General features: G+C 41.8%; 2 protein-coding genes across 4 annotated transcripts in view; one reads left to right on the top strand and one right to left on the bottom strand.

Annotated features, from left to right (window-relative positions):
• The window catches only part of cog5 (component of oligomeric golgi complex 5), a 151,666-nt gene that overhangs the window by 50,554 nt on the left and 82,914 nt on the right, over positions 1-18,198 (top strand). Inside the window, exon 7 of the mRNA XM_047389471.1 lies at positions 16,427-16,557. Within this exon, the coding sequence (XP_047245427.1) occupies positions 16,427-16,557 (131 nt within the window). The remainder of the gene's footprint in view (positions 1-16,426; positions 16,558-18,198) is intronic.
• On the bottom strand, positions 2,234-12,102 carry LOC124882864 (G-protein coupled receptor 22-like). 3 transcript variants are annotated; one of them, XM_047389473.1, is made up of 6 exons: positions 11,815-12,102; positions 9,041-9,869; positions 6,311-6,391; positions 5,835-5,979; positions 5,523-5,669; positions 2,234-4,128 (listed from the first exon to the last, which is right to left on the bottom strand). In XM_047389473.1, the coding sequence occupies exons 4-6, from the start codon at positions 5,955-5,957 to the stop codon at positions 3,076-3,078; spliced, it is 1,323 nt and encodes a 440-aa protein (XP_047245429.1). In that variant the 5' UTR covers positions 5,958-5,979; positions 6,311-6,391; positions 9,041-9,869; positions 11,815-12,102; the 3' UTR covers positions 2,234-3,075. The 3 variants fall into 3 exon arrangements, with proteins under 3 accessions (XP_047245429.1, XP_047245430.1, XP_047245428.1); XM_047389474.1 differs by lacking the exon at positions 6,311-6,391 and having other exon boundaries at positions 9,048-9,869; XM_047389472.1 differs by lacking the exon at positions 6,311-6,391 and having other exon boundaries at positions 2,235-4,128.

Below are 18,198 nucleotides of genomic sequence, written 5' to 3'. Positions count from 1 at the left end.
CTGAGGTGGAAGATAAAAAATTTGAGGTGTTACTGGACAGCTGTGGGTCCAGTGGGTCAAAGGAGGGTGGAACACATATGCATACACATATACAATATGAACCAATATGAGTGCTTTTACTTCCAAAATAAAAGAGGATTATACTGCAGAATGAGATCATAACAGAACAATGGGATAGTCTTTGCCATCTTTCCTTGCCATCACCTTAATCTTTAGCTCATTTCACAGATTATCTGTCTCATTCAAGTCTGGACTCTGGAAGGAATGCTCCAAAATCTGTATTTTACTTTTACTCAGCAGAAACAGTCATTTTCTACCGCTTATTCCATAGTGGGTTGCGGGGAAGCTGGTGTCTATCTCCAGCATTCTATGGGCGAGAGGCGGGGTACACCCTAGACAGGTCGCCAGTCCATCGCAGGGGAGAAACATGTTGGCAAAATTTGAATATTGCTTTCAATGGGCTGAACTGTAACTCAAGCTGGTGCAACACCTATACCGCTCTTTGTTTGTTTAAAAAGAGATGAAAAACGAAAGAGGGTTTTAACTCTTGGCAAACAAAAGCAAAATACTCATGGTTAAAGCAGTTTCCCGTATAAAATGACACCCAGTCAATGTTTTGACTGGGTATCACTGAATAGACATGGAATAGACTGCATAATAATGACATGAAAATTCACAATGTAATTAAGAAAAAGATGGACCGATGGAGAAAAACATAAGGGTAAAGATAGAAAGATCTACATAAGTGAAAAGATAGTTAGATATTGACTGAAAGATGGATATAAATATACAGGGAAGAAAATATAAACGCAACACTTTTGTTTTTGACCCCAGTTTTCATGAGCTGAACATTGCCTATATACACAAAATAACCATTTCTCTCAAATATTGTTCACAAATCTGTCTGGCGTTTCAGAGAATTTGCCAGTACATCCAACCTTCCTCACAATCGCAGACCACGTGTAACCGCACCAAACCAGATCTTCCACATCCAACATGTTCACCTCCAAGATCGTCTGAGACACCCGGACAGCTGCTGAAACAGTCGGTTTGCACAACCAAAGAATTTCTGCACAAACTGTCAGAAACCATCTCAGGGAAACTCATCTGCATGCATCGGGGTCTCGACCTGACTGCAGTTCATCGTCGTAACCAACTTGAGTGGGCAAAAGCTCACATTTGATGGCGTCGGGCACAGCGGGGAGGTGTGCTCTTCACGGATGAATCCCGGTTTTCATTGTTCAGGGCAGATGGCAGACAGCATGTGTGGCGTTGTGTGGGTGAACGGTTTGCTGGTGTCACGTGGTGGATCAAGTGGCCCATGGTGCCGGCGGGGTTATGGTATGAGCAGGCGTATGTCATGGACATCAAACACAGGTAGATTTTATCTTAGGCATTTTCAATGCACAGAGAAACCGTGACAAGATCATGAGGCCCATTGTTGTGCCATTCATCCACGACCATCACCTCTTGTTGCAGCATTATGTACAGATCCTTGCCCCATGTTGCAAGGATCTGTATATAATTCCCGGAAGCTGAAAGTTTTTGCATGGCCAGCATACTTACCAGACATGTTACCCATTGAGCATGTTTGGGATGTTCTAGATCGGCATATACGACAGCGTGTTCCAGTTCCTGTCAATATCCATCAACTTCGCACAGCCATTGAAGAGGGGTGGACCAACACGGAGCCACACGTAGGCAGATATCTGGGAAAACGAATAACTTTTTGTGTTTTGGCCGTTCATCCACACATTAACTCTGTTTTACATAACTAAAAACAAATAATTCTGAGAACTCCTGCCAAAGTGAAGATTTATAAAAACTCGTTTTTTTAGCCTGCGTGTGTCCATGATCAAACGTACTTTTATGGTTCGACGCATCACTCTCTGCGACAAATATTGCAGCGACCATTGTTTAGAGACTCGGTCGTACAGTGGAGTAAAAGTCGATGATAAACAAATCCCAATTGACACTATCTTGTGTTTTATCAGCTTTATATTCTAAAACTTCTTTTTCTGTCCACACAAACAAACCTCCAGCCAACCATGTTTTATACCTAACAGGAAGTCGTGATTGTTTTGAATGATTCTGATTGGCTGACATAGGTTTTGTTTTTGCTGTACACTGCCCCCTATGTGTCTGGAGTGTTTAACACAACACTCAGTGGCGTATTTCTGTGGGTTGGTTTGGATGAAAACTTTTCTGAAAAACTTCACGTCTGTACAATATTATTTTTAAAAACGATGTAGGGGAGAAAAACAAAAACAAAAGTGTTGCGTTTATTATTTTTGTTCAGTGTACATAGACACATAAAGAATAAGAAAGGGTTTGTTAAGATGACAGTCCTAGGGGAAACACTGCACCATCTGGTGTCAGTTTAACCATACTTGGGCTCTGTGGGTTCAGCTTGTAATTAGACTCAGCTTCTCAACATTTAAATAAACAATCGTTTTTTGCAAACAGAAATAAAAAGAACAGAGTAGACGTTGCACAGATAGTCAAATGCTTGTTCTTTTGATGCACTGTGTCCCTTCTTTCAGTCAGTCGGGAGGAAATGGCAGACACAGCAATCCTGACAAATGCTGTATCCTGTACCCATCAAGTGTTCTCTGATTCTTTGTCTCATACTGTATTACATTAAGCACTGAGCAACATGACCTACTGCTTAAATACAGCGTTGCAACAATAAAGTCTATTTTCAAGTCCACAACAGTCTACAATAAATACCACTAAGTTACCTTTACTTATTTTTTTCCTCTGATAGAAAGACCTTCAACAAGTGGTACTTCACCTTTAACTTCTTGCTTATAAAGATAAAACTCCTTTTATTGTCATACCAATCCCTTTATTCTTAATGAGGCCATCATTTTAGCATTCATTCAGTCAGTTACAAAGGAAATGTGCATATGTCAACCTTGGTTTCAGCTTCATGTACACAAAGTTTCCCACCTTTTTATTCACTGCTTTTTCCTTTCCACTCCTCTATTTGATTAAAACCCTCCAGTCTATCCACATGTTTTAGTTCATTCACTTTTCTTTATGCAGACTGGATTGTTGACATATTTAAATTAGTCACTCTGCTTCCTGTGAGAACAGACATTTTTGTCTGGCCTCAATGTCCTCGAATGTGACCTTCTTGTTTCTCCTAGGGTCGATCCAGGAGTTATGGATGACCACATTGTTTGGTGTTGGTTCTGCTTCCACTACAGACACAACCCTCTTCTTCATCTTACTCTTGAGAACTTTTTGGAACTTTTGCCGAGTGAAAGCGTACAGAAGAGGATGAAAGATAGTGGTTCCATACGCCATCACCAGAAAACCAAGCCGAAGGCGTACCGTCACATCACTGGGACCAGTGCTGAGGATAATTGTGTTAAGAGCAGTTATTGGAGTCCAGCAGAAAAGGAACGTAGAGATGATTAGCAGAGACATCCTAAAAACTCGTTTCTGCCTCTCCCTTCTCTCCCGGTGGCGCTTTACCGCTCTTCTTAATGCAATTATGACAGATACTGATGCCCCCATTCCTAACGGTGCATTTCCACCAACCTTGCCTACGATGCTGCTCTGTGAAGCCTCTGTTGACTCTGCTTGCGTGGTAGTCCTCAAAGAGATGGTGTTTTTGCTTTTTTGCTTTTTTTTGGGTAAGTTGTGTTGAAACCGTGTCCCAATGCGAATATTAAGTGCCTGAAGGATCTTGTAATAAGTTACCAGCATTACTACAGCTGTGAAAAAGAATATGGGGATCTGTGCTAGCAGGTGATAGTACAAACCTAGCTCTGAGTAATAATCATTCATATGAGAGACTGTCACTATTGCAGTCTGGTTTACATGATCTGAACCAGATCTGATGAAGAAGCCCACTTCCATAAATGGAACCAAAAAACTGAAAAAGGATAGAGCCCAGATAGATCCCAGCAGAGCAACAGCTCGACCCATTGTTAGCACACGGTTTGCTGGTCGCACTGAGATATCATAGCGGTCCACAGTGATGGCCAGGACGTTTGCAGCAGTAGCCACACTTGCAAAGGACACACACGCCTCATGGAAGCAGCTGATCAAAGCTGTGTCTGCCTCCAAAGGAAGTAGGATCACCACAGATGTCAGCGGGATGCAGCCTACACACACCTGAAATAGGAAAGGAATTCACATCACATCCAAAATATGGTTTTACCTCGTTTGTTCAAAACAGTTTAGTACCTGTACTGACAAGAAAAGAGGCTTTGGACCAAATATTAATAACTGGAAAGGTTATCAGTTATGATCTATACATTGTATTTCCTGCTGTTGCTCAGCTGAGTGGACATGAGCATCAAAAACTGAATAAACTACATTATTGGGTTATTCAGACTTAAATGCAAGAGATGCACCAATCAATCACCTAGAGACTGAAATCAGCCCATTTTTTCTTGATTGGCACTGATGAGTGATCAGCAGGTCTCTGCTCTAACTCTTATTCATTAAAAAAAAAAAGCCATACTATCACTGAGCAATCAATATTAAACAGGTTGCTTAGAACTCTAGGAAGTCTCATTTTATTTTGTCCTTTGCCAAAAACAATACAGTACATGTCTTTGGAGTTGCTTCTCTTATAATCACAGCCTGTTGTGCCTTTGCATGTTTCTTCTCAGTGAATCAGGTCCTTCTGCATTTGCAGCCATTTGATATGATTGCTATTATTAATGATAAAATGTTTTGGTATTTGTGCAAATAAACATGCACTTATCGGCTACTTTATGGGGTACACCTTGCTAGTACGGGGTTTGAAGATATCCCACGCCATGACACTACCATCTAAAGCCTGAACAGTTTATACTAGGCGGGGTGGATCCATGATTTCATGTTGTTTACATCTAATTCTGACCTGACCATCTGAATGTTGCAGCTAAAATCAAGACTCATCTGACCAGGCAGTGTTTTTCCAACCTGTTATTCTCCAGTTTCCTGTTCTTAGCTGATAGAAGAGACACCCGATGTGTTATATGGCTAATATTGTCCATCTTGAAGATTTTAGATATGGTTCTCCACATATCCTGGTTGCAACCAATGGTAATTTAAGCTGTTCTTGCCTTTCTGTCGGCCCATTCTTTTTCAGACCATTCTCTGTAAACCTTATGCAAAGTTGTGTGTGAAAATCCCAACCAACAATCTTGCCACATTCAAAGTCGCTTAAATCCCATTTCTTCTTCATTCTGATGCTCACGTTGAACTTCAAAAAGTCATCTTGTTGAAGTTCAAAGTTGTGAAGACAGGTGTTCCTAATAAAGTGGCTGGTAAATGTAGTTAGTTATACCCTTGCAGTAATACTAGAAGGGAATTTGTTAACTTTGCATTTAAGTTGACAAAATGCTAAAGTTAAACATAGCAGATGAAACAGAAAGATGATTTGATGTAATCCAGATGGAAGTGATGGTGATTTGTGCTGAGATTGGGTTAGTGTAGCAGCTGAAATGTTTATCTTGAACCATGTTATTAGGTTTATGTTTAAAAAAAAATTGGAATTAATGGAAAGGAGAGCTCACCAACACGTCCACCACGTGCAGGTTCATGGTGATGATATTGGAAACGGAGCTGATGAGGTTCTGTTTCACGCAGTAGAGGACCAGCACCGTGAGATTGGAGCTTAGGCCCAACATGATCTCCAAAACCAGAAAGCTTGTCAAGGAAACCTTCCAATAGAAGTCACATGGTGAAAATTCAGTCTTTGGTTATTAAGGAATACCAGATTCCATATTTCTTACATTTTGTTTACTAAGCAATCTCATGCTAATATAGGATATAGTTCCCTGTTAAGAAGCTTAACTTTATCCTATGGGCCAAGCTAAAAAAAATACCTGGAAGGTGATAGGATAAATGGCTTCAGAGGAAGTCAGGTCGAGGTCACAGAGGTCAGGTGTGTCGTGAACAGTCATGTTTCTCATTGTAGCGACAGACATCACCACTTCAGCTTTGTGCATTATCCTGCCAGTAAGAAGTGACCTGGAGAGAGGTTTGCACACACAGAGACCTTGATTAGATGCGAAACACTGCAGATAATTCTTCTGACTAGCGATCATGTAGCATATGGTGCTCCAATCTTGCAGTCCTTTCAGTCATTAGTGTGTATAAAATAAGTTATTTTTTCTTATTGTAACATAACAACAGGTCCTGAGCTTAAAGGGTGACTCAGTCTTGTGTCTCCACTTAAGATTTTTTTTATTTTCAGTGGTGCTAGAGGCCTTTTTTTTGTTACAAAGTTAGGCAGGCAGGAAGTGGGGTAGAGAGAGGGGGAAGACAAATAGGCAATATAAGTGTAGTCTAAAACACATACTATTTATAGTGAGACCTGGTGGATTTTAGAACACCAGGATGTACTTTCACTGCCCTCTGTTTCCATCTGCAGCAAAGGTGTCTGAAACAAAACATTTGAATGGTCATTTTATTTTGAAACAGTGATACTTACTATATTAGCAATAAACCACTACCGTGCTATTTATTGAAACCTGGAGCCATTTCTTCCCTACCACATGAGTTAATTTATTATGGGTATCAATACAACAGTTCTTCATCAGTGCAGAAAGAGTGTCTACACAGGGTGGCACAACATAAGGTAAAACCAGCGGGTAGTGATGGCCATTAAAACAATTTTCATAATTGTCCAGAAACATTATTATAAAGGTGCACTATATAATTTACAGACAGGTACAACTTATCAGGCTTTATGTGGAGGCACCAGTTAACTATTTGGAGCAACCAGTAGATCATTTTCCAAGGTGTTATAAACTCTATGCATTATTTTATGCTTAAGCTGAAACATATTTGAGTCTTAATGTAAATGTACATCAGTACATCAACATATAGCTAGTTAACAATGTATATTTTTTGCTTGAAATTCCTAATTTCCCATTCGCTCAAGGAAATTGTGTATTTATGTGTATTTAGTTTGTATTTTTGCAATTTTTTAAAACAAATCTTATCAATTTATAAGTTTAATTTTAATTTGTTATTTAAGTTTGTAATAAAACAAATGCTGTCTTAAAACCGAATTGTTCATTTAAAACTGTATCGTGATTATCACTGATATAGTTTAACACAAACAATAATATTGGGGTCTGTATTTTTGGTCCGTATTACCCAGCTCTACCTATGGCTCACTGCTTGAAACAGTGAGTGGCAGTTAAGTAAATTTCATAGATTTAAGGTATGTACACTATGTTGCCAAAAGTAGTCCTCCACCAAATCAGTGAATTCTAGTGTTCTAATCATTTCCATGGCTGCAGGTGTGTAACATTTGGTGTGGAGAATCTTGACTGACCTACACAAAGACCTGACCTTCTTGAACACCTTTGAGATGAATTAGAGCAGAGACTGCAGTTCTGGTTTTCTCAAGTATGAACACACTAAACCTTGTGAAAAATGTTTACAGAATAGCTAAAGTTGCTACTGCTGGCAACAGGGGTCCATCAACAAATTGCACCTCATAGATTAAGAATAGGATTTCATCAAGTTCCTACACATGTTGAAGTCTAAAAAATACATGGCAGCCTGGTTCAGCTGGTGCTCCGTGTATATGCTATAGTGTCAAATTCATCAGAAGGACAGACTGCAGTGTTACTTAATGACACCGATCATCCTACATCATTGAATTGCATGGCAGAGACCTAATAGTGACGTGGTTATAACAGTTGGCAGTATCCACTGAGTAGCTACTATACAAACATTAACATGTAACAACATGAATGTTTGGAGAAATTAGGGCTATAACGTGTGCTCTTACAATGCTTAAATGTTTTATTGTAAATTCTTGATTTATATACATTGATTGCTGTTGTGGGCAATTGTGGCCCGTTGAGAAGAGTAGTCGCCCTGCAATCCAAAGGTTGCGGGTTCAATTTTCAGTTTTCTTCTGCCACATGTCTATGGGCACCTGGGCAAGGCACTGAATCCTTAGTTGCCTGTTGATCTGCATGTCGATATAGGAATGTATGTGTGTTTGGGAGTATGATTGGGTGAATATGGCTCTAGTGTAATGTTCTTTGAGATGTTAGAATGACTGGAAAAGCGCTATATAAATTCAGTCAATTTACCATTTAATGCGGGCTAGATATTTACTACTCATAAGTTCCCCACACAATCCCACCTCAAAAACCAACCGCTTATTAAATAAATAAAATCCGACTTTCATTTTATCAGTCAGTCAGTCATTTTCTACCACTTCTTCAAAAGTGGTAGAAACGCTGGTGTGTATCTCCAGCAGTCTATGGGCAGGAGGCAGGGTATATTTATCACCTTTGCTTATCTAAACATGGGCCTAAGGTATAAACTAGAATAATTGAGACAATTCTAAATATTTCTTTATATTGGTGACCTAAGAAAACTTTCATTTTGCTAAAACAAAACTAACCCTAAAAATAAGTCTTTGAAATCAATATTCAGTCACAAGGCAAGCCTCATCTGTCACTTATATCTGCAGTTAAGCCCAGAATATTCAAACCCCTTCCAGATTTAGCTTTAAATTGATCTTAATTTCTTTTTGTTTTACCAACATGGTTTTTTTTGGACTTTAATCTAATGAGAATCTGGGGAGGGAGCTAAAGATTATGATTTATGATGGCAAGGAAGTCCTCCAACCTCAAAGATTTTGAGCTCATCACCAAAGATAAACCATCAAATTCCAAAGGAAACATCGGAAAAAAGGCAGTCTGCCAGGGGTATGTATAATTTTGGACGTAGCTGTACAAAGAAGACTCTGAAGAATCTGAATTGTGGTGTTGAGATTAATTAAACATGCTGTATAAACCCAGGGCTTTTCCACAATAATTTGCAGTTCCATTTAAAGCCTTTTACTGTTTTCATGCATCATCAGAAATATCCTCTACCACATAGGTAGCCCAGAAACTGGGATCATCTGAACAGTATATATTATTCTATAAAGTTTGATAAAAAAAATTTCCCTGCATCAGTGAACGGAACACTAGAGAACACAATGAGCAGACCTTGTTCCCTTGTGGTTTGGACTGAAGACAAGTGAGCACAGGTGTGATATCAGGCTTCAACTCACCGCTTACTTCCATCTGTGTCATCTCCGACTCAGCTGTCAGTCGCCTCAAGGATCCTATTGGAGCAAGTCACCTCATCCCCCTATGTTGTAACTTTGAGGTCATTTCCATTGTGTCCCTTGGATCTACAGCAGTTTCTTATTATAAGTCTAATATAATCTACAGAATTCTGAGATTCTTAATTGATCTTTACATTTAAGGATGCTGAATATTCTGGTATAAAGAGAAAAGTCACTTTGCAAGCCCAGAAGCAGCACACACCCAGCCCTCAAAAGGCATGTGCTTTGCTGCATCAGTGCAGTGCACTAAAATCAATGGTTTCTTTCATACAAAGCTCAGTCTTGTCATTGTCCTTTTGTGTTTGAACTGTTGTCATCGCCGGGTGAAAATAATGTCAGTTCCAAAACAATCCTCCTCTCTCCACCAATCCCTGTTATCCAGGGATGTGTTTACACTTATCTATCTTGAGATCCTGATATTTACCTCTTCAGGTTGCAAGTGTAAAATTCCAGAGAACATCAAAGACGAAAACATTTTAAAACCGCTAGAGAGAGCGAGTGCAAGCTTGTGTGTTTGCTCCGGCAGACTCGATTCAGTTCCCTCTTCAGAGCCCCTTTGTCCAAATGTGGAACCAAAGGCTAGAGACCCTGATGTGGGTCATGGCAACTCCTTTGATAACATCTGGATCACCAGAGTCCTTTACTTGTAGACATGGGATAGTTGTCTTAATACTTTATAAATGGTGGAAGAAGCAGTAAGGAAGGCAGAGAATTGTGTTATGTCCCCCAGCCATCACTTCCCCTGTGACTAGCCTCTACTCCCATTCAGATCCTGTGGAGACATAGAAAGAAAGAAATATGTGGGTCACCTTGAAGTAGATGGTTATCCTGTGGTCTGGCTGTTGCATCAGATGTTCGCAGTCCAATTAAAGCTCAGCCATCATCCTGACACCTCTGTGCTACTTAGATGCGTATCTGTGAGTGGTTACAGAGTTGTTTGTGTGTATGAAGAGTGCCTGTTTAATCAGTTTTAGTTGCCCTGCTCTGTCTTTGATGCTTCCCATCATATGTTGTTCAGCAAATTAGCAGCGAAAACTGTGAACTACTTGTCTGCACACTGTCTGAGTTGAGTATATTATATACTTGCTGACTAGTTTGAACATGAATGCATTACTTATGAATGCCAGGATTATATTTTTAAATAAGATTGTTTGTGTATTCTGAATGACTCTATTTATACTTTTATACATTTCTTGTATCTTTAGATATTTATTACCTTTGCTTTATCAAAACATGGGTCTAAGGTATAAACTAGAATAACTGAGAAATTCTAAATATTTCTTTATGTTGGTGACCTAAGAAATCTTTTATTTAAACGATTGGAAGTTCCAATGCACTCATGTAAAATGTTTTAATAGCTATTCGATTCAGATGGTGTGTCCCATTGTTTCCATCTTAAATAATACTCCAGATAATGAGTATGACCTATCTGTGATGTGGTATAAAATTTGTCTATAAAATGTATCTACTAATACCTTCCCTCAAACCAAACACCTAACCCAAACACGATTAAGTTTCCCAACAACAGTGGGTTTAAAATCTAACATGACTGTTAACAGGGCAATTAGTGTTTAGTGTACAGTAGTTGTACTGCCTACTGAGCACAATTAGCGAAGTTCATCAATTTTATACATGCAACTGGGACACAGTTCTGAGTTTAGCCCTCCAAGGCAAGTGAAATGCAGTGTAATGGGCTTGTTTATGTAGTTCTGTATGGGTGTTTTACACTTACTGTCTGGAACTGATGAAGCCTGGAAAGCAGCTGGAATTTGGTCCACAAAACTGTTTAACCAGGCAGTCAGGGAAGCTTTTGCACAGTTAGCTGCTTGGAAGCAAATACTAGCCCTAGCTAATATACAGAAATTGAATCGGTACAAAAAGCTAGTTCAAGTCAATGGGAAACTTCCTCCCATTCTCATTGAGCTTAGCTTTAATTTAAACATAGCTTTAACTTAGCTTTAGTGCTGCTCAGTGTGACGGTAAGTAAATCAAAGTCCATGTCGTTGGTTGATGAGTAAAAATGTTGGAGGTTCTTTGTTTTGAGATATTCAATAAAAATTAGAAAATAGTAGACTTTCAGTATTTGAACAGTGGATCACTGATGAAAGTGAGAGAAGAGAAAATTCTCTGGTTAATTGATTGGTGTTGTAGACTTTAGAGTATTTTACACTGTAGGTGTTAAGCATGTGATGCGGTTTGTAGATGCTTCAAAGGAAGTGGAGTAAAATATGGAAGAAGGGTAGGACAATGTGGAGTTACTCTAACTGTAAAAATGTGAGACTTGTACAGTACTGAAATCCGTTGGAACGCTAAACTAAAATCAAAGTAATAGTTTTTTTGTTGTTGTTTGATATGTCATTTTTGACCAAACAAAGCATTTTTTTGCTCACCAGCAGAAATGAGAGAACTGGTGATTGTACTGGTTATGATAATTGCTGCTTCAGTCTGATTGGTTTTCAGTAGGAGTGGTCTGAGTCAGGGAGCCTATCTCTGTAAGATCTAATAAACTGCGCTGGGAATTATCTCGTAAGACTTTTGTTCCTTTGGTCAAATATTTTCCAGAGAAAAAATCACTGTGTAAAATCCTGGCTCACATATTCAACCTATCAACATGCTGTGTTTATGAAAAGCATAATGTATATATTTTTCCAGTGGTTTCATGCCACACATGCAAACCAGCAACAAAGTGGTTATGATTGTGTCATGTGTTAGATTACCTCTTCAGAATGAGAGAGTTTGTCTGTGTTCCGGAGAGCTGGTGAAGTACGATCCTTCTCTGTGTAGCTTTGTAATAACTGTCGCCCAGGGTATCAGGCTGCCCACAGGTAATGATGAGCTTTATCTAGTTTTCCATCAATAAATATTTTACAGTGTGCTGTTGATTCCTTTAGAATGTAAAATTAAAGAGCAGAAGGCATGCAGCGAGAGAGGCTGGAGCAAACATTGGAGATACAGACTATGCTGAACCTAACCCTCTCCGATCTTCTCCTCCTCTACTCTCACTCTGCTCGTCTCTTCTCTCTCTGCTGTGCGTCTTTCTCTCAGTCTCTCTGTCATGCTTCCTGCCTCCATTAGCCCTCCCTACTCATTTATCGCTCCCTCCTCCTCCATAGCCCATCTCTCTGTCCTTCTTTTGGTTTCTCCTCTATGCCTATGTGCTTGACTATTTGAAATATAGCAAATAGCAGTTTTAGCTACCTTCTCATATTTATACCTCTATAATTTCTTTCTTCATATCTTTCTGTGTCTTCATCATTCAATACAGTCAATGTTTTTTACTTTTTCAGTTGTAATTTCACTTCGTGTTTATATGACCTGATTTAGAAGCCCAGGCAGAAACGGTGTCCATGGCAATTGTAATGGCAACATGAATCCTGTCAGGACTTTGGCCACTCCTCCACTGTTTGTGTTTGCATAGGACCTGCCTGATGGTGCTTGCCTGATTGTTCCAATCTGGCTACCATTTGAGCAGTTACCGAGTTGTCCTTATTACCTGCCGAGTGTATCTGGAGCGAAGCTTGTCAGCGGACTAATTAGGGGTACTTGGCAATAGCATGGCAACAATGGCATTGCCAGGCAAAGCAAACCCAGAATGATAGATTAGGATTTAGATTAGACCCCTTTTGTTGTCTTCCATAGTTCATTTTTGTTTGTTTGTGAAACTGGGTGACCTTTTTTCCTGTTGCATGGACATTGGGGGCAGTTCCACTGGATTGGCAGACCGGGGTGGCGGTCCCCCTATTCAAAAAGGGGGACCGCAGAGTGTGTTCCAACTATAGGGGAGTCACACTCTTAAGCCTCCCTGGTAAGGTCTATTTGGGGTTTCTGGAGAGGAGGGTCCGTCGCATAGTCAAACCTCGGATTCAGGAAGAGCAGTGTGGTTTTCGTCCTGGCCGTGGAACACTGGAGCAGCTCTACACCCTCAGCAGGGTCCTGGAGGGTGCATGGGAGTTCACCCAACTAGTCTACATGTGCTTTGCGAACTTGGAGAAGGCGTTCGACAGTGTCCCTCGGGGAGTTCTGTGGGGGGTACCCCGGGAGTATGGGGTACCAGGCCCGTTGATACAGGCTGTTAGGTCCCTGTATGACCAGTGTCAGAGCTTGGTCCACATTGCCGACAGTAAGTCGGACTTGTTTCCAGTGACGGTTGGACTCCGCCAAGGTTGCCCTTTGTCACCAATTCTTTTCATAACTTTTATGGACAGAATTTCTAGATGCAGCCAAGGCGTTGAGGGGATACGTTTTGGTGGCCTTAGGATTGCGTCTTTGCTTTTTGTGGATGATATGGTCATAGACAATTCGGTGCTGCGTCAGCAGTGATGCGAGCACTGTACCGGTCTGTCGTGGAGAAGAGAGAGCTGAGTCAGAAAGCGAAGCTCTCAATTTACCGGTCGATCTACCTTTCTACCCTCATCTATGGTCATAAGCTTTGGGTCATGACCGAAAGAACAAGATCTCGGATATAAGCGGCCGAAATTAGTTTCCTCCGCAGGGTGTGTGTGCTCTCCCTTAACGATAGGGTGAGAAGCTTGGTCATCCGGGAGGGACTCAGAGTAGAGCCACTGCTTCTCCACGTTGAGAGGAGCCATTTGAGGTGGCTTGGGATCTGGTTAGGATGCCTCCCCGCTGAGTTGTTCTGGGCACATCCCACTGGGAGGAGGCCCAGACGAAGACCCAAGACACGCTCGAGGGACTATGTTTCTCGGCTGGCCTGGGAACGCCTTGGTATTCCCCCAGACGAGCTGGCCCAAGTGGCTGCGGAGAGGAATGTGTGGGTGTCTCTGCTTAGGCTGCTCACACACCGAAACAACACTAACTTTGGTGACCTCCGACTGGCGTAACCGGGTGTCATTACCGTCAGCGTGAATAACAATCTTACTGTAATAATATTGATTGGTTTTTTGGAGGTTTTTGTTTAATTAATTAGTAAATAAGTATTAATTGAATTATACTAAAATGTCAGAATTAAAATTCCTAACCCATACTTCCTGGCTCTCATTAATTCTTCTTATGATGCCAAGTCATAAACATTAATATACTTAATGTTGCTACATGCGCATGCAGACTAAGTATTTGGAGACCTTTAAAACTGTGCCCAACCCCTTACACCACCAGCCATTCAAAAATCCTGCAAACCTGGGTGGAGTACCCAGGTTTGCAGGATTTTTGAATGGCATTACTGTGTCTATCTATTAAATCTATCAAAATATCTAGTGTCATCATAGCTGGAATTGTGCAATACTGGAAAGAGAAGTGTTTTTTTTTTTAAAACAAGCATCAGCTGCAAGATTAGTCTATTGCTCCAACATAATAATTTAATACATAATTTTTCCTATCCATCACACCATGAAGGATAGCAAAAAGCTGCCTGGACAAAGAAATACGTGTTGTTGACAAATCTGGCAAGCTGACATGTCCTGCTGTCATCTTCTCTGGCATCAGGATGAAATCTGATAATTTAATCACAAAGCAGACATGTTTAAGAAGTATCAGACAGTCTAATGCGCAGTTGGGAAAGAAGTTGACAAACATTTTTATAGAAGAACATTTTGCAGTTTGAAGATTTAAATATTTTTCTGATTCTCAAAGTGTCTTTCAACAAATCCAGTTTAAGGTTCTTGTTCTTTATAGGGTTAAACACTGTCGTTGAAAGTACACCCGCTCTCCGTTCTAGGTAGTTACCATATAAATTATCTGGTCTTTACAAGGTTTTTAATTATTTTATACTAATCTGAAATATAGAAGACAACAAATTCTACCATGTCATTAAACATAGGCTGCTCAGTTGCATGTTTCTTCCTGCAAAAAGGAAGTTGTACTTTTCCACTGTCGCCAAATGATTTTTCAGGAGGAGAGATTGCTGCAAAGTCAATAACTCTGTAGTATGAGCTGGACTTCTGACATCACCAAGGCATTTCCATCCACACAGCTGCTGTTCACAGATGTTTGTTTTTTTTTCATTTTCAGAACATTCTTTGTAAACCTGAAAGATTGTGAGTGAAAATCCCAGCAAATCACAAGTTTCTGAAACACTCAGAGCAGCCCGTCTGGCACCAACAAACATTTTCACATTTTACACAAACATTTGCTCAAGTTTCAAAACAGTAGACCTTATTTGCTCTGAATAACAATTCTCCTTTCACAGACACCCACCCCACTTCTTAATGAGGACTAGCTGTGCAGAGCCTGTATATGTATATATATGTATGTATATATACACACTCACCGGCCGCTTTATTAGGTACACCTTGCTAGTACCGAGTTGGAACCCTTTTGCCTTCAGAACTGCCTTAATTGTTTGTGGCATAGATTCAACAAGGTACTGGAAACATTCCTCAGAGAGTTTGGTCCATATTGACTTGATAGCATCACACAGATGCTGCATGATGGTTGGCTTTGTCGAGACTCATCGGACCAAGCAATGTTTTTCCAATCTTCTATTGTCCAATTTTGGTGAGCCTGTGCGAATTGTAGCCTCAGTTTCCTGTTCTTAGCTGACAGGAGTGGCACCCGTTGTGGTCTTCTGCTGCTGTAGCCCATCTGCCTCAAGGTTTAACGTGCTGTGTGTTCAGAGATGCTCTTCTGCATGCCTTGGTTGTAACGAGTGGTTCTTTGAGTAACTGTTGCCTTTCTATCAGCTGGCCATTCTCCTCTGACCTCTGGCATCAATAAGGTATATGCGCCCACAGAACTGCCACTCACTGGATATTTTCTCTTTTTTGGACCATTCTCTATAAACCCTAGAGATGGTAGTGTGTGAAAATCCCAGTAGATCTGCAGTTTCTGAAATACTCAGACCAGCCTGTCTGGCGCCAACAACCATGCCACATTCAAAGTCACTTAAATCTCCTTTCTTCCCCATCCTGATGCTCGGTTTGAACTGCAGCAGATCGTCTTGACCATGTCTACATGCCTAAATGCATTGAGTTGCAGCCATGTGATTGGCTGACTAGAAATTTGCATTAACAAGCAGTTGGACAACTATACCTAATAAAGTGGCCAACAAAGAGGAAAATACAAGATTTAGAGATTTAACCGGCCCTGTTTTCGTTGATGGCAAAGATTTGGAATCATTTTTGTTGTTACTGAATGCCCGGGAAGACCAAGCTTGACAATGAGCTTCATAGTGTGCAAGGTTTGCAAAAATTAAATTTAAGATTTTCGGGAACACCACAAATGCGCGAGCTCACATTACCCTGCATCACCCGGAGTTAAACGATCACATTTTTAGTTGGAAGTAATATTTGACACATGGTCTCAGCCTAAGAAAAAGTGAATGTATTTTAGGTACAAATTGGCTGTTTAAGATATCTTTTTTTTCTGTTCCAGACTACCTGTCCCAAGGTGTGGATCTGAGTGGCATAGACGTGATAGAGAACGACTTACTGCTGATCAGCAGAGCCAGGCTTGAGGTAGAGAACCAAGCCAAGAGATTACTGGAACAGGGCATGGAGATCCAGGTACTCTACAGAATTTGCTACTGCTCTAACCAGATGGGGCACAGCCTGTGTTACTAGCTTTAGGTTCAGTCTTTGAGAAGCTGAATGTCTGAGGGATTGAAGAATGGACAAATAATGTTTGTGTATGAGTTGGTGAACGAAACATGAAAAAAGAATGAAATCTTCTTGTGACTTGTTTACTTTGTGAACTGATGGATATTGATGAGAGAGAACTCCCACACGTACATTCACAAGGCAAGCTGATCCCACAAGTAGCTCTGTCGTCCTACCCAGCCGCTGTCTCTAGTCTCTGGGTGTGAAGGTTTCTTCTTGACTCCTTCAGCTGATTCATTTAAAGTAAAATATATCATAGCTTTGTTTCATATTTCGAAATAAAAGGAATTAAAGTCAGTTGAGAACCCCTCATGACGACTACAAAATCGAGGCACGCGACGTCGCCCGGTACGGCGGAGCCGGGGTCCCACCCTGGAACCAGGCCTGGGGTAGGGTCTCGTCGCAGAGCGCCTGGTGGCCGGGTTGCTCCTCGCAGGACCCGGCCGGGCCAAGCCCAAACGAGAGACGCAAGACCATCCCCCAGTGGGCCCACCACCTGCAGGGGGAACCGTGAGGGACCGGTGCAAAGAGGATTGGGTGGCGGACGAAGGTGGAGACCTCGGCGGCCCGATTCCCGGATGCTTAGGCTGGCTCTAGGGACGTGGAATGTCACCTCGCTGGGGCGGAAGGAGCCTGAGCTTGTGTGGGAGGTCGAGAGATATCGACTAGAAATAGTCAGGCTCGCCTCCACGCACAGCGTGGGCTCTGGAACCCATCTCCTCGAGAGGGGCTGGACTCTCTTCTACTCTGGAGTGGCCCACGGGGAGAGGCGGCGGGCTGGGGTGGGTTTGCTTGTCGCCCCCCAGCTCAGCCGTCTAGTGTTGGGGTTTACCCCAGTGGACGAGAGGGTTGCATCCCTGCGCCTTCGGGTTGGGGAGAGGTCTCTGACTATCATTTCGGCCTACGGGCCGAGTGGTATTGCGGAGTACCCGGCCTTCTTAGGGTTGGGGTTAGGGTCCCTGTTGGGGGTGCTGGATAGTGCCCCTCCCGGGGACTCCATTATTCTGCTGGGGGAGTTCAACGCCCACGTGGGAAACGACAGTGACACCTGGAGAGGCATGATCGGGAGGAATGGCCTCCCCAATCTGAATCCGAGCGGTGTTTTGTTATTGGACTTCTGTGCTAGTCACGGATTGTCCATAATGAACACCATGTTCAAACATAAGGGTGTCCATCAGTGCACTTGGCACCAGGATACCCTAGGCAGAAGGTCAATGATCGACTTTGTTGTCGTATCATCAGACCTTCGGCCGCATGTTTTGGACACTCGGGTGAAGAGAAGGGCTGAGCTGTTCACTGGTCACCACCTGGTGGTGAGTTGGATCCGTTGGGGGAGGAGAAAGCCGGACAGACTTGGCAGGCCCAAGCGCATAGTGAGGGTCTTGGCCAGGGATGTATTCAACTCTCACCTCTGGGAGAGCTTTGAACAGATTCCGAGTGATATTGGAGACATAGAGTCCGAGTGGACCATGTTCTCCGCATCTATTGTCAATGCTGCCGCCCATAGCTGTGGCCGTAAGGTCTGCGGTGCCTGTCGTGGCGGCAATC

The sequence above is a fragment of the Girardinichthys multiradiatus genome, chromosome 17 (genome assembly GCF_021462225.1).
Source record: "Girardinichthys multiradiatus isolate DD_20200921_A chromosome 17, DD_fGirMul_XY1, whole genome shotgun sequence".
NCBI lineage: Eukaryota > Metazoa > Chordata > Actinopteri > Cyprinodontiformes > Goodeidae > Girardinichthys > Girardinichthys multiradiatus.
The sequence above is the reverse complement of the archived record's forward strand: the minus strand, read 5'-3'. Positions and strand labels throughout refer to the sequence as shown.